The sequence below is a fragment of the Mastigoproctus giganteus genome, chromosome 12, assembly GCF_048544385.1.
Source record: "Mastigoproctus giganteus isolate SK-2022 chromosome 12, ASM4854438v1, whole genome shotgun sequence".
NCBI lineage: Eukaryota > Metazoa > Arthropoda > Arachnida > Uropygi > Thelyphonidae > Mastigoproctus > Mastigoproctus giganteus.
Genome location: NC_143586.1, coordinates 155,803,512 through 155,820,233, shown reverse-complemented (window position 1 = coordinate 155,820,233; position 16,722 = coordinate 155,803,512). Strand labels below are relative to the sequence as shown.

Sequence of the window (16,722 nt, the reverse complement as noted above, 5' to 3'; positions counted from 1 at the left end):
TACAGTACTCTAGGTGAGGCCTGACCATTGCCTTATACAAGGGAATAATCACCTCCTTATCCCTGCTAGAAAAATTCCTATATATCATTGAAAATACACCATGAGCTACTGTTGCAGCCCGTCTGCACTGCTCAGAGAACTTCATATCTGCCTGCACAACCACCCCCAGGTCCCTTTCATTCTCTACCACTGTCAGTGTAGTACCACAGAGTTGATACGTTGCTCTGGGGTTGCTGTTTCCCATTTGTAGTACTTTACATTTGTCAATGTTAAACTTCATTTGCCACCTCTCAGCTCATCTGCTCAACCTTTCCAGATCCTGTTGCAGCAGCATAGGGTCAGTAGTGTCCTTGACAACCCTGCCTACCTTCATATCGTCTGCAAACTTCGACATTAAGCTTGATATACCATCATCAATATCATTTATAAATACAGAAAACAATAATGGACCCAACACTGCACCCTGAGGGACTCCACTAATAACATTAGTCCACGACGAGCAGTGCCCATTGATTACCACTCTCTGTCTTCTCCCCCTCAGCCACCCCTTTAGCCACAGCAGCAATTTGCCTCCAATGCCACACTGCTCCAATTTGTGCAGCAGTCTTCCATGTGCAACAGTATCAAAAGCCTTTCTAAGATCCAAGTATATAATATCAGTTATTCCCTGCATCCAGTTCCTTTGTGACTGCATCATAGTATCCAATCAAATTGGTCAAGCAAGACTTCCCCTTAACAAACCCATGCTGTGTCCGAGCTATAACTGAAATCTTGTCTAAATGATCCTGCAGTGCTTCTTTAACTAGTGCCTCCATTAATTTTCCTGGAACAGAAGTTAAACTCACAGGTCTATAATTACTTGTGTCAGCCTTTGATCCCCCTTTGTGAATTGGGGTCACATTTGCACATCTCCAGTCTGTGGGTACCTCCCCTGAGTCCAAGGAAGCTCTCATAATTATGGCTAAGGGTTTGCTTACTTCCTCTGCTGCCTCCTTTAATATAACTGGATAGATCCCATCCACCCCGGGTGCCTTTCTTGTGTTTATCTTCAACAATTTCTCCTCCACTTTACTCTCAGTTATTACAAGATTCTCTAGCTTACTGCTAGAGTTGAATACACCTCTGGCTTTCCCCTCGCTAAATAACTCCTCACGTGTGAATGTCGATGCAAAATATTCATTTAGTTTGTTAGCTACCTGAGCAGGATCATCAACAGTTGACCCATCGATATCAAGTGGACCAATCTGATTCATCCCCTTCCTTCTAGAGTTTACATAAGTAAAGAACTCTTTGCTGTTTTTTTTTGCATCGCTTGCCAAAGATTTCTCGTAATCTGCCTTCGCCTGCCTAACCTCCTTGGTAACTTGGTTACAGATCAACTTGTATCTATCATAGGCTTCTGTGTCGTGTGTTAATTTGTATGTATCCCATGCGTGTTTCTTCTCTGCCATATGCCTCATTAGTTCATCTGACATCCATTTAGGCCTAAACCTTGAACAATATTTCTTAGTTCGTATGTAAAGCCTAGTAGCTTCCAAGATAAGTTCTTTGAATGCTTCCCATTTTGCATTTGCTGTTGGTAACATCATCAGTTGGTCCCACTGTATAGAATTTAAATACTGTCTCAGTCCATCGTAGTCGCCTTTACGAAAGCAATAACCCTTCCCTTTACCCCTAATGGTAGTTACCTCTTTGAGTAAATCCCACTTCAGCACACTGTGATCACTGCCACCTAGTGGTTCATTTATCTGCAGATTCTTAATGCATGAAGAATCACTGCTGATAATCAAATCAAGAGTATCCTCCCTCTAGTTGCCTCCCGAACATGCTGATGTAGAAAACAATCACCCAATAAATCCACAAACGCCTTGCTAATGTGTGAGTGACCAGCCCCCAAATTCCAGTCAATATCTGGGAAATTAAAATCTCCCATTATAAGACTCTCTGATTTACTGGCCCACTCTATTTCCCTGTACAGTTTCTTATTATACTCATCAGAGTCATTAGGCCTATTATGCTCCTACTCTATACTCCTACTCTCAATTTTGATCTCCCAATGCTTATGTCACACCAAACTGACTCGACACTGCACTGTCCAGCGATGTCCACTGGCTTCACTTCCTTGGATTTTATGTATTTCTTAACTAATAGCATAACCCCTCCTCCCTTCCTATCCAGTCTATCCTTTCTGTAGACGTTCTACTCCCCAAATTCCAGTTCTGCATTCCATATATCTGTATGACACCACGTCTCTGATATCCCAACAATATCTGCCTTTGATGTTTTGAGCAATACCTCAAATTCATCAAATTTATTTACTAAACTCCTAGCATTGGTGTACATGCAACTATACATGCACCTATTTCTATTCTTAGCTACCCTAACACAACCCATGTGTTCACCTGCACCGCAACGACTCCCTTCAGTCCCCCGAAACATCCTGCATCCCGTTTTTCAGGCCTCTGCTCATTCCAATAGAAGCAGTGCAAGAATCTCTTTCACCTCTGCCAGTGGCTACTGTTAATCTATTCGTCTTTGTTTCCCCCCCAAGCTAGCAGTTTTCCGACCCACCTAACACTGCCTCGATAGCATCAGTAAATATTCTTGCACCCTTTCTATTTAAGTGTATCCCATCCCTGTAGAAGCAATCTCTCCTGTTAACAAGTACAGTCCAGGCTGAAAAAAATTCTACCCCTTGAGCCTTGCACAATCTTTCCAGGGCCGAATTGATCGACAAGGCTCTCATCATATACTCCCTCCTATCGTGTCTGGGCAGAATTGCAGACACTTTCAAATTCAACCCTATTTCACGGCTTTTTTTCAACAGTGACCTGTACTTGTTAAGCAATTCTGCCGGTCTCTCTTCCTTCTAAAAATGTTTTATGTCATTCAAACATGCAAGCTCTTGACATAGTATCTTCCTTATAAACTTGATGTAACAACTCAATGTTAAAAATTATGTTGCTCCATTGTTCGATTCTTTTGTCTATCACTTTTCCGGAAAACTGCAAAATTCAAGGTAATGAAAATCTGTCTCACTGCAAAGTGAATGAGTATGTTGGAATGCAACTTGCCCACACAACTTGGGGAAGGTTCAAGGTCAACATAATTCTAGATGCCTTTATTTCACAGGCTGCACTTGGTTTGTGGTGGCTGCGCATGCAGTCTTACCATTTAATAGCCACACCTCGAATATTATTAATTTTCTGAAAATAGCCCCCCACCAGCCAGAGGGCTTTAGACAGTATTGTTTACTGTTTTCTTGCATTTGGGTTTTATTTTTAATGCTGTTATGGTTAGCATCAAATGTGAACCAACAGTAAAGCCCATGTGCTTCAACAATTCTATGTCAGCCAGACACTGCAAACAGTGTCAAACTTCGGTAATGGGATGCGAAAAATGCTGATAATTTTAAATTCTTGTTTTACATAATTGCATTAATTAGGCTTACGAAAGTGTGTGTTTTTTTTTTTTTTTTTTTTTTTTTTATGGCCCAACTTCTTCAATAACAAAACAGTTAATGATATAGATAGAAATTCTCAAACCAACAAAGAAATGAAAACTAAAATTCACACTGATGTCACTTTAATAGATATTTTAATTTTTAAATTTAAGTCATGCCAGTGGATACTTACTACCGGCACACCAGTAGAGAGTTAAATTTTATACAACGGTTCTTTGTGTCCAACACGCCAATAAATTAACTTCCATCATTTGTACAAATTAATATATGGCAAATATGTCAGTCTGTATATTATCTTTATTGATATCTATCACTCAGAAATTCTTAGAAAGCGTAAGTGAATCTTTACTTGGAATGTACTGGAACGAAGCTGCAAGCCTTCTTGAAGAAACTGGTCCACATGAGAAAGATACTGTACATTGACCCGTTTCTCTTTGGTTAAAGTGGCTACAGGAAAACTTCGAACTACCACTTGCTCACATGCTATTAGAGGGGGAAAAAAATAGTTGCATATGTTATGTATCCATTAATTCTAGATAGGAAAATGGTATAAGATACACTCAAAAAGTTTCCAGAAATACATCATAATAAATCTTGAAGTGATGGGAGGAGCATGAAACATGTTAAGTCATATCTGATATGCTTGGCTGGCAGTCACAGTTCATGTTAGTGTTTGCATGGTAGTGTGTTCTATTTCAGTTTCATAATATCAGTACAGTAATACCCCGACTTACGCTACCCCGACTTACGCGAACTCGGAGTTACGCGGTTCTTGATTTTTTCGTTTGGCAACGCTGCCGCCCACTATCTTCAAGGTCGTTTTTCATATGTTATCGATATACGGTGCGACGGCAGAGAATGAGAGCGAAAGATGAACAAAATTCAACTTTGCTGCTTTTATGTTTTTTATATCAGTGAAGGGGAAACACATTTCACCATAATAACGTAAAAACCAACACAATTCCAGCTATCGGTATAATTGCAAATGCAATTAGATCGAGTTTACTACCAGTTTATAACAGATTTCACTAGCAGAAACGCAACTGGATTTTTATTGTTTTATGGTAGTAACCCCTAGAAATGTGAGGTGTTAATAGTGTATCTCTGCCTTTATGGTGTTGTTTATTCAGTTGCTACGTGCGCGCAGCTTTGTTTATGTGTATCAAGCGTGCCTCCTCGTTTTGTAATTGTGCTTTATTCCCTAAAAATGAGTAAAATACTTAATTAAAAGGTGTGAAAAGGAAGCGTCCTGGTGAAGACACTGCAGATTCAGAGAGAAAAAGAAAAGCAATTATCGATAAACAGAGGCGGACTGGATCAAAAATTCTTACCCGGGAAAATTTATAGTGGCCTCATACTATGGTTTATGGCCAAAATCACACTGGCCCATCGAGGTTTCCCCGGTAAGGCTTATGGCCAGTCCGCCTCTGTCGATAGAGAAAAAATATGAAATTGTGAAACGCTTTGAGCGAAATGAAAGACCATGTGATATTGCACGTGCTACAGACCTAAATGAAGCAACGGCGAAAAGCACATGACAATTGCAAACTTGAGAGGTTGAAAATTGAAAAGGGCTCAATTGTAAAGGGCTTAAAAATTTTAGAAAACATAGACTCCAACGAAGAACGCGTTATAGCTACAAAGCAAGGAATAAAAAAATTATTAGCTTGCTACGAAGAAATTCTGCGTGAAAAAAAGAACGCGCTGTGTCGTCAGACGAATTTGTTAGATTTTATGAAGCCATCGACATCGAAATAACTTTTTTACGTAAGTCATTTGTTTTTTTTAATATATATTTTGTATTAATATGTATAAAGAACTGCAATTTTATTAATATTTTTCTTCTAAACTAGTGTTTTTGTTAGTCCTTGGTCCCAATTAAGCAAAATTTATATGTATTTATATGCAAAGTTGTACCCCGACTTACACGAATTCGACTTACGCGATTTTCGTCGGACCCACCTATCGCGTAACTTCGGGGTATTACTGTATTTAGCAATGTATTAGAATCAAATTTTGTATGCTATTAAAAATAGTCTCCATTTGAAACTACCATATTGTTACTGCAAGTATACAGTAAAGATCTGATGAAGCCATCCAAATACATAAGAGACATGAGTGTTTTTATGAGAGGGTTGTGAAAGTGGGCAAAGATTCAAACCTGAAAGTGGGCAAAGATTCAAACCTGAAAGTGGGCAAAGATTCAAACCCCTTAACTTTTCAGTCTAGCATTAATTTTGCTGTCTTTCCCATGCAGTCTGGCTCTAAAAGTCAAAAAGCTATTCAAAAGCTGAAAGTCATAAAAGATTTATTTTTGGGGTTACACTGAGACAATGGCGCAAATTTTTGCCTAGACAAATTGAACAATTGTCTGTGGCTGAGAATTTTGCAGGGCTCATGATAATACTTAGGCTAGGTTCTGCTGCAATTAATTACATTATATTTTGAAAGTAGGCGTGTGTTAAGCAATTTCTTTGGAACACAATATATTTTAAAGCCATTACACTGCTTTTTTAAATAAATAATAAAATAATAAAAAAAAAAAAAAAACTGAAATTAGTGCTTCGAAAATCATTATTTAAATGAAATTTCTGCCTGGGTTCCTTCTGTTGGGGCTTATATACAAATTATTTTGTTTGGTGCCCCTGTATGGCTACACTGTCTAGGGCTTGAAAATTTATAATTGCATTAGCTCACATTTATAAATGTGGGTTAATTGCATTAGCCCACATTTATAATGTGGTAGTACAATAAGTAGCCATCAGAGCAGGAAAACATATATCATATTCAACAACACCAAATACTGTAGGTTCCTGCAACATCCAAAGCAAAGTGTTGAACAACTCTGACTAAACAGCTGCATACTGAAGTACTTCATCACCTGACAGATGTGATGAGAACAAAAATGGCCATTCAGTGGGACTGGATTTTGCTGTATGGCAATATACCTGGGCATGGAATAGCAGCTACATTTCAATTCCATGCATTTTATTTTTCCAAAGGGTAAAACAATTGCTGAAAGTTTGTCATTTTAAAGATGCTGATGAAATAAAAGTCACTATAACAAAATCTCTAAAGATGGTAGTAGAAAATAATGTCCTTGATTATTTCCACCAACATTATTTACAACTGATTTCTCTATAAACCACAAACAAAGCAAAATCTGTGAACTTAGAAGTAACCTCATTAGCCACAATCAAAAAATTTCAGCAAGGCATGTCAAAAGAAAGCATTGTTAGAAGTTTCTTCTCGCCATCATGGTATCATGCACTATATTCATTCAAAGTTTCACTGTGTATAAGGAAAGATATGCACAGGTGTTGTTCTGGATGTGATAGACAATATAGCATAAGCATCCAGAATCCAGAATGGTGCATAATGAAAGACTGGGGTTGCTACACTACAATGCATACATACACTCATTTGTAGTGCAAATGAGTGTTTTATGTATAAGATGCTACTGTGATGTACCCATGATGCTAACTGTATGCATATACACCCATATAACTATGTACCCATGAAGCTACTGTGTCAGCACATTCCATTTACTCTTCCAATCATTTTGTGTGAAGATTAATTTATGTTTAATATGCATATCCATAAACAACCTTTTCATTGTGTCACATTTAAACTTCATTATTTGTTATTATATAAAATATATATAATAAATTGACAACAACTGCAATTTAACATGGTATATATAACAGAAATTTACTACAATATATTTGTAGTAAATTTCTGAATTCATTTCAACAAATGAATCCATCAACAAGTTTCAAGAATTCATTACACACTGAATTATTATAGATACATAGAAAGGAATTAATACAAATATAAAAATACAACTGAATAGAATTAGCATTAAATATCTTCAAAAAGAAAGCGAGCATCAAATATCTTCAAAAGGGAGAATCAACAAAAAATAGTTGCTTATAAGGTGATTTTGCATATTTCTTGTTTCAATGCATGCACTTAGTGCATTATCTAAACATATTTTCAAGTCAACATTACATGGAATTTGCATGTTGTTGCCACTGTATGGTTTTAGGTGTATTAGCAGCTTAGACCATATGAAGCCATTGTATATTATGTCTGCACAAGTGTTCATGGATTGATCTGAATGTTGTGTGAGCTGAAAAACCTAGGATATCTCACAGGGAAAAAATCCTAGTCCCTCTGCCTGAGACTGGCTAACTACAGCCTCAAATGAAAGGACTTCAGAAATTCCTCCACTCATAGACAGGAATCGAACCCAGACCTCTCAAACTGAGTGAAAGTATTTGCAAACAAGTATCTTGATGAAAACAATATGATTAAATGCATGCATACAGAGTGGTTCTGTTTAATGTTATTTCTCTAGACTCAATGTAACTGATAACATTAAGCAGCAAATAACAGTGCATGTTATCATTTTTGAGTCCCAATCCAAAGTATACTAATACCTAGAAAAAAAGTTTACTGAAATCAGCACTTCAGTTTTTATCACTTTTTGCTTGTGCAATGGAAGCAATTATTTAACATCCTAATTTGTGCTTGAACTCTGATATGTTGCATGTGTAGTTACTGATGTTGCTGCATATGGCTGTTGGTGTCATTAGTTTGTATGGTTGTTGGTATTGTTACTCCATGAAAGAAATTACTGTATCTGTACTACTACTACAAATTGTTTTACAGTAGAGCATTAACCTTTTTCTAATTCTTGATTTTAATATTTTCTTTATTTATTTTTAATGGTTTGTATGGATTTCCAGAAACACTGACAGTTTCATTTTTATTGATAACTTTCTCAAATAAATAGTGGACAGTCAAACTAAAGTATTCTATATTGCTTGATTTTCATGTTTTCTTTCTGTCCACTTCCACCTTTTCATGTACACATTTCTACTTTGCATTAATAAATAACCTTGAATACCTCGCATTCTTGCTTCATCAGTAATTGTTATCAATTAAGGCATGTCCCAAAGTGATCACAATAAGTAGCGTCCACTGTACCAGGTTTCAAAAATTGTTTTATAATCATCAGCATATATAAAGTCCCGAAATAAACTGTAGTTGTTAATTACGCATGCAGAAATATATTCATATTCATTTATTAAAAATACTATGATACAAATTACTTACCTTTAAAACAGATGTCCATTTTGTTGCTTAAAATGTGCAATTATAAGGTTTTCTATGCAGTTTGGCAAACTGTGAAAGTCAGGGAAGGATGTTAAGTTGTTTTCTATTAAAATTATTACTATATTTAATACCACTCATATACCACATGAAATTAATAATACAGGTTATTAAGCAATCACCTAAACCACTAAACATTAAGGTAACGTTTCAGGCATCTTGCCAATACCCACCATCAGACCATGCTGCTGACAGACTCCTATTTGTAGATGCTGCCAGAAACCTGTGTGGGATGCATATCAGGTGTTTCTCATTCACTTTTTTCCTAGGTCACTTCTGTTAGAGACACCATAAAACTAAAATGTCATACAGCAGTTGTCTGATTTACAAACCACACACTCCTGAGAAGCAGTTCATAAATTAAGAGTTCACATATGAGGAGTGATTTTCTTACATATACATACAGGGAAAGCCCATACTTGCTAATATAGGTATGGGCCTTCCCTGACATGGGCTGCTATAGATATACAGGTAATCCAGATCACCTGTATATCTACAAATAACCTTTTTTATAGGAAAACAAATGTAGCCCAAATCCACAAAGGGAGGATCAGAGGGTAGTATGGGTAATCGGAGACCTGTTACTGGTGTCGAGAAAAATGAGAAATAATACTAACTGCCTCCCAACTCTCTCTTTCAGTAACAGAGACAGTTGTAGTGTCAGTACATGTATACAATAAATATGCAGTTTATCTGCATATTTATTGTATATTTTTTATTTCTTCAGTTTTGCTTAGCATTGTATTGGTAAGATATTTAAGCAGAAACAAAGGAAGTGGCTGAATAACCGCAAGCTGTGTTTGGGCAGTTTGCAACAAAAACTTAGAGGAAAAAAAACCTATTAAGAAAAATACATATTCTTTGTACTTTGGACGCAAGATTGGTGTTCAGACAAAACTTGTTCCACTCATGTGTTGATTACCTGTTTTACATCCTTATATTTGTGGTACAGCTAATCAACACGTGTTGATTACCTGTACCACAAATATAAGGATGTGAAAATTAAAGTGGCAGAACCATGCAACCACATTGACAACTGTAATTTTTGTAAAAAGTTATCAGGGATGTCCAGTAAAAGCAAACAGTATCAAATATTGAAGCATATCATCTACAATACGAGGCCTGTTCTACATAAGGAAGAACTGCCAATACCAAATCCCCAAAAGTCATGAGATAAAGGAAATGATGAACATAACAAGTATTCTTGTGTTGGAGACCTTGCTGAACCTTCAATAGATTTGGACTACCATCCTGAAAATTATGACATGCTGCAAGTAAGCAAAGAGTTCAATGACTTAATTCATGATTTCAACTTTTCTGAATAGTAAGCAGAACTTTCTGATTCTAGTGTACAATGATGGTAACCTTTAAGTAACAGAGGAAGTTACTTGAAGTAGGAACTAAAACCACAGTATATAGTAAACATCAAAGAGTGTTTTTTTCAAAATGTTTCATTATGGATGGTGGTATGTGTTTCTATAAAGATGTTAGAGTCATCTGAACAGACTGGCATTGAATACAATACTAAAGAATAGAATATTGAGGCTTCAAAATTAAGTTTAAAAGCAGTTTTGCTGCACCATGGAAATGCACTGCAATCAGTTTCTTTACTTCATGCTATTGGTTTGAAAGAAATATATAAAAGTATGTCCAAAATACTGAGTGCAATAAAGTACCATGACTTTGCTTGGAATGTCTGTTGTCATCTCAAGGTAACTGGAGCACTCACTCACTCATCTACAGGGATATTTCACAAAATATTGTTATTTTTTTATGTTCGTGGGACAGTTGTGAAACAGAAAAACATTTTGTGCAGCAGTGGAAGAGTGAGAAATTTTAACCAGGGAGAAGTAATATAAAATACAATTCACTAGGTGAACCAAAAAAGGTTTTTCTTCCACCTTTGCATATAAAGTTTGGATTAGTGAAAAATTTTGTTAAGGTTCTGGATAAAGAAGTGGATTCTGCTACTTAAGGGAAGTGTTTCCTAATGTAACAGATGCAAAACTGAAAGAAGGAATTTTCATTAGGCCCCAGCATCTTGGCAATCATTTAAAGCAGTTGTGCGTAGGTTTCTTGGAAGAAGATAATTATGAATCTCTGCTGTCAACTTTACTGTAATGTTATAAAGATATGAACTGCGAAATATTTCTGAAAATTCATTTTCTTTATTCCCATCTCAGTTTTTATCCCCTCAAAATATGGGAGATGTAAGTGATTAGCAAGGGAACACTTTCTATAAACTTGCTAGTTTTGCTGCAAAGTTATGAAAGATTATAGCATTAACTACTGCAGCAAAAATTTCAGCAGCAGTTACAGTCTGTCAGTCTACACAAGCCATTGGCACCTCTGGATTTTCCTCACGTTCTGAGTAGGCCGCAAACGACAACAAAAGTTCAGCTGAACCAGGGCCATAAACTCAATGGGTGGGCCCAAAGGAAAAAGAGAAAAATGGCTTTGAGGATAAATAAAGATATGATGTGCCAGAGCCCAAGCTCTTGATGATATGCATGTTCAGCATATAAAATTTCAGCAATAGCTTTGGCATTTATATATTATCAAAAGTACACAGAATACGCAATATATTTTCTACCACTAATTATTTATATTTTCAGCTATATAAGGAGAAGTGGTTACTAATTTGCATTAATGAAATATTACATAATGGGCCTATTCATATTGTAATAGATAAAAAACCTAAAAGTACTTTTACATAAGTGTTAAGAGTTATTTTAATTAACAGTTGCTCTTCCACACTCATACACTATACTGAAATTAGTTTTCAGTTTCCAGATATGTGTATTCACTTTAAAAATTAATTCTGGGGAGCTTTCTTTAACCATACTATAAATTTTTAAATTTCTATTCATCATGTAGTTCACAGCAATAAATAAATGTTCTACATTTAAAGATATACACAAAACCACCATTTTCCTTTTTTTTTTTTTTTTTTTTTTTAAATTCATTTCAAATATCATATATATATATATATATATATACACACACATACCAAATGGATCACATGGAGTTCCTTTGAATATAATTCTATAATTGGTAAGAAAGACAGCTCCTTCTGCAGGAAGAAGACAAGGTCCCCCAACAAGGCCACCAGTGCCATCTTCACGACCATCAGGTATGAGATAAACTCTCAGGCCATCCATCAAAAACTGTTCTCCTTGTAGCATACTGGGAACTAAGATCTTTGGCTATTTAAATAAAGATAAAAAAATAATGAAAAATAGTTTACATTTAAAAGAAATGAGCTCTTAATTCATTTTTATAAACAATAAATAATATCAAAGCAAAAGAATAATATTTCAGACCATATTAAGATGAATTTTGTATAAGTAGATGAATGCTACTACTTTATTAACCAGTGATCACTGGTCTTTTCGGAAACTTTATCAGTTATAATCTCGACAACCAGTAACACATAATAAAATAATAAACAAGGTATTTTACCTTGTTTATTATTTTTCTTCTGAAGACTGATGAAAAATTTGAAAATTATAGGAAATTAAAAAAAAAAACAGTGGTTGAAAAGAGTTAAACGTATACACTCAGGGTAGTGGAAAATGAAAAGGATCTTAGTTAATAACAAAATATGAATTTAGATTTTAATGTAAAATATTTATGTCTAGAGAACATAAAAACATAACTATTAAAGATAAAACTAAAAATACTAAAATTCATACATAAGGAGAACTCAGAAAAGACTTTACAGGTAGTTTCCAATTTGCAATGGGGAGGTGTCCCAGTGAATGGTGACATATATTTAAATGACATAAATCAGAATTTTTTTTTTTTTTTTTTACACACACATATTTATGTTATTAAAAAGAGATACAATATCAGACTTTTCAATTTAACTTAAGCTTCACTTAATTACACATTAAAAACAAAAATATTAAAACAGGAAAAAAATATATATACACATATATGAATTATGAGAGCATCTTTGGATTCAAGAGTCCCTGTGAACTGAAAATGTGCAAATGTATCCCCAATTTACAAGGGGGGGGGGGGCTTAAAGGGTGATATGAATAATTACAGACCTACTAGCTTAACATCTGTTCCAAGGAAAATAATGTCTAAGTTTTCGGATGATACAAAGGTTGGCAGGGGTGGTTAATGATAATAATTAAGGTAAGCTAATGCAAATGGACTGATAAGCATTCAACTAAAGTTTAACATTGACTAATGAAGGTACTGCAAATCTCAGATTAACGCACCAGTTGTGTGGTATTACACTCAGGGTAGTGGAAAATGAAAAGGATTTGAGGATAATTGTGCTGTTTGATATGAAGTTCTCTGAGCAGTGCAGGCAGGTGGCCAGACCAGCTCATGGGGTTTTGTCTATGATATACAGGAATTTTGTTAGTGGGGATAAGGAGGTGATTATCCCATTGTATAAGGCAATGGTCAGGCCGCATCTTGAGTACTGTATACAGGTCTGGGGTATCATTTTAGGAAATGATGTAGAGCTGTTGGAGCAAGTACAGAGAAGGGTAACAAGATTGGTGAGTGGAACAAAGGGTTGGTGTTACCAAGAAAGGCTTAAGTTCTGGAGACTAGGTGATCTAATTGAGGTGTATAAGATCTTGAATGGATTGAGCAAGCTCAATGCTAATGGGATTTTTTCTCTTGCTCAGATTACTCACCTGAGGGTACATAAATTCAAACTGAGGAAAGACAATTGTAGAATAGATGTGCAGAAATTTGCCTTTAGCCAACAGGTGGTTGATAGTTGGAACAAACTTCCATCTGTTGTAGTGGAGGTTAGCAACTTAAATAAGTTCAAGGCTTGTTTGTTTGTTATTTGGTTTTTAGAAGCATTAGCAACTGAGGCCATATTGCTCCGGGGATATGCAGTGGTCATTCCCTGACCTTTCCGCATCCTCCATATTTGGTGGTCATGGGCTCGAACCCCAGTCTAATCAAGAAGCGTGTGCTATGCACTGCTGCTCTTGCCTACCTGGAGGAGGTGCCAATAAGTTCAAAGCAGAACTAGAAAAACATTTGGAGTGAATGGATGGTGAAACGGAAAGGGGTTTTTTTTGGCTGATGCTATATAAGCTTGCTTTCTTGCATCATATGCCCTACCAATGTAAAATTGTAGCCCTGATCCCTATAATACCCATCAAGTGATAGTCAATAGAATTAGCCAAAATGTGGACCCATGCTATTGAATTGGTTCAGTAGGTAGCATGCCTGCCTAAGAACTAAAGGTCACAGGGTCATATCATACTACCAGTATGAGTGTTGCAATGTCCAATATTTTTTGATATGAGGTATAAATGGTGTGATATGGATTCAGCAACTGAATCTCATTAAAAACAATACAGATATTACTGTATTACTAAGTACTATATTGTGAATTAGTACTGAATGTGTCACAAAAAATGATTGATTTTGTGTTTCAAATACACAGTAACAATGACATATATCTAGAAAGTATGCAAAATAGAAAGAAACAGGTTTTTGGAAATTAACAATCGAGCCTAATACATAAATCGACCACTCCCACCAGCAGTGCTTTTTTAAGTTTGGCCAGCCTATTTTTCCATCTGCCATTATGTGGTTGACATTTCTTTTTGAATATTTCTCTGAGAAATATTCAAAAAGTACCAGATTTATGAGGTTTTACTGTAATTTTTTAGCTATTCTCCCATTCTTTCTAATGCTTATACATTCCAAATTTATTTACTTACTTTTGATTAGTTATTTGTTACTCCAGATTTTTTCTTACTTTGTCCTTTTTAATACTGTCTTGCCACTGCTTCCATCAATTACTTTCCTTTTATTTTTCTAAAATTTTTCATTTCTAAAGATTATTTCCTCATTTGTAATAACTGTTTCCATCTGTTAATTTCATTCATTACTTTTTTTAATTTTTAATTTCTGGAGATTCAAATTTAGTTTAATTCCATTATTTCTTCCTATAGAAATAAATGATCAAAAACTCTGAGATTAGAATAGAACTAAATATAGCTAATTTTGTCTTTTGCCTAATTTTTCTTTTGCTCCAAATGAATTTACCTGGGTTCCCGTATCAACTCCTTTATATAGTTTATTTCCATGTCTAATCTTCATTAAAGACTGTTCCTAGATCCATAAAAATTATCAACCTGCTCCAATCTTTTGTTATTTAATCTACACTCAAAACTTTCTTTGACATATGCAATTTTCATAACTTTTTTATGTAACTATTTTTCATTCCAAATTATTATGACCTATTTCCCTAAATAAATTTGCTATGGTACAAACTGACCTAGCATCAGTAAAATATCATTTGAAAGAAGTACTTCAGCAATGTTTATTTTATTAATTTAAATCTTAGATAAGTCTGAAGCTATAAGCTCTAAATTACTTGAGTCTTAACTTCACAAATATTTCAGACTCTCTTATATTGTTATTTGACCCATTAGCAGGTTCTGTAATACATCGATGGGGCTACCTGGTCATCCCTAGCAATGAAAAGGCAAATGCCATCATGGTGATAAAATGTGTAATAAAAAAAATAGCATTATACATTCTATATATATAATAGCTAGGCGTACCAAGATTTCCAGAGTGAGAACGGACCTGGTCAACTGTGGTTGTCCAAGCCACATTTTAGACAAGTGCTTATTGCAAGCGCAGGAGCTCGCGATCCACCCGAGACCATCATCAACACATGACAATATGCCTACTGCCAACATTCCCTACCATCTGGGCATGTCGGGCCAGATTTCAAAAATCCTCTGGGAATACCGCATAAAATGCATGCAGCTACCTGGTAAAAGCTTACCTTCTCTGGTTCCTAACGTGAAGATTCCAGTCGCCCAACTTTTGCGCAGCTGGGTGGTATACCGCATAACTTGCAAAGATTGTGGCAGCTGCTACACAGGGGAGGGCTCGAGACACCTTCAAGACCGCCTTGCAGAGCACGGCAGGTCAATCCACCTTGGTGAGACTGACCAGTCCACAACTGCGGAACACTTCTGGTCAGCCCATCATGACCTTTACCCCAAGTGTATTACAAAGTGATTGACCAATCCCGACACTTTTTCCACTGCCTCTGACTAGAGTCACTTAACATCTTGTGCATTTCAAGAACTATGAATCGCTGCAAGGGCACAAGGCTACACCCTATCTCAGAGGCAACTATCTTGAAACTGGATAAACGTTGGCAGCAAATCCACACACGTCCCGTACAACAACGAGCAGCAACCTAGTAGTTGAATGTTTAATCTCATGCACGCACAACTCTGTATTCGTTAAAATTTTGTCTCTAATGTCTTTATCCTGTTAGAATTGCTGATGAAGGGGTTTCATTTAACCCCAAAAGCTACATGTCATTTATCGTTTATTTGATCCTTGAGGTTGTCACAGACATTCTCTCAGATATGCAAGACAAGCTGTACTTGCTACCTGGGAGTCTAAAACGCTGATGGAACTGATATTCGGGTGACACTCAAGTCAAGTGGACCCAATTTCGGCGAAGTCCGGATTTGGCAAGGTGCAAAAGGATTTGGCTGTCACAGACCGCCAAATCCTCTGCTTGCACCTTCACGATGGTGGGACTGTTAGTAATCCTGGGTATAACCTCCATGCACAAGTACATTGTGGGTGACCACCCAGGTGTGAACCAACGTAAGCAGGGTTCGAAGTGTGGAGCCCACATCACATGGAGGAACGCCGCCCCTCTATGTTACCAGCCAGTAGTAGGTGGCAGATGACTCATCAACCGGTGAAATACCACCACTTTGCTTATTGGAGGCTTGAAGTGGTGGAACCCATGTTTCGTCTCTAGAGCTAAGTTCCGGTCAACCCTTCCCTATCTCTTCCATCATGCAGTATGATTGATGACTTTTGAGGTTATGATGAACGTTGTGGTGAGATCCAATATTCCTTACATTTCGAGGGTACAGCTCTAAAACGGTGTTCGCAGGCCGGCTGCTAGTTAGTACACCGAACCGAACCTATTGGTAACTCTCTAGGAGGCTTCCGGATCAGCTAGTGTACAATCTTGATACCTCTACTCTGCCAAATAATGACTGAAGGGAGTCCGGGTAGTGTGTATGCGGGGAGCAATGTCC

At 36.4% G+C, this 16,722-nt stretch overlaps 1 protein-coding gene across 1 annotated transcript in view; it reads right to left on the bottom strand.

Annotated features, from left to right (window-relative positions):
* The window catches only part of Sbf (SET domain binding factor), a 540,931-nt gene that overhangs the window by 197,181 nt on the left and 327,028 nt on the right, over positions 1-16,722 (bottom strand). The window contains 2 exon segments of the mRNA XM_090386505.1: positions 3,813-3,946; positions 11,652-11,847. Of these exon segments, the coding sequence (XP_090242631.1) occupies positions 3,813-3,946; positions 11,652-11,847 (330 nt within the window).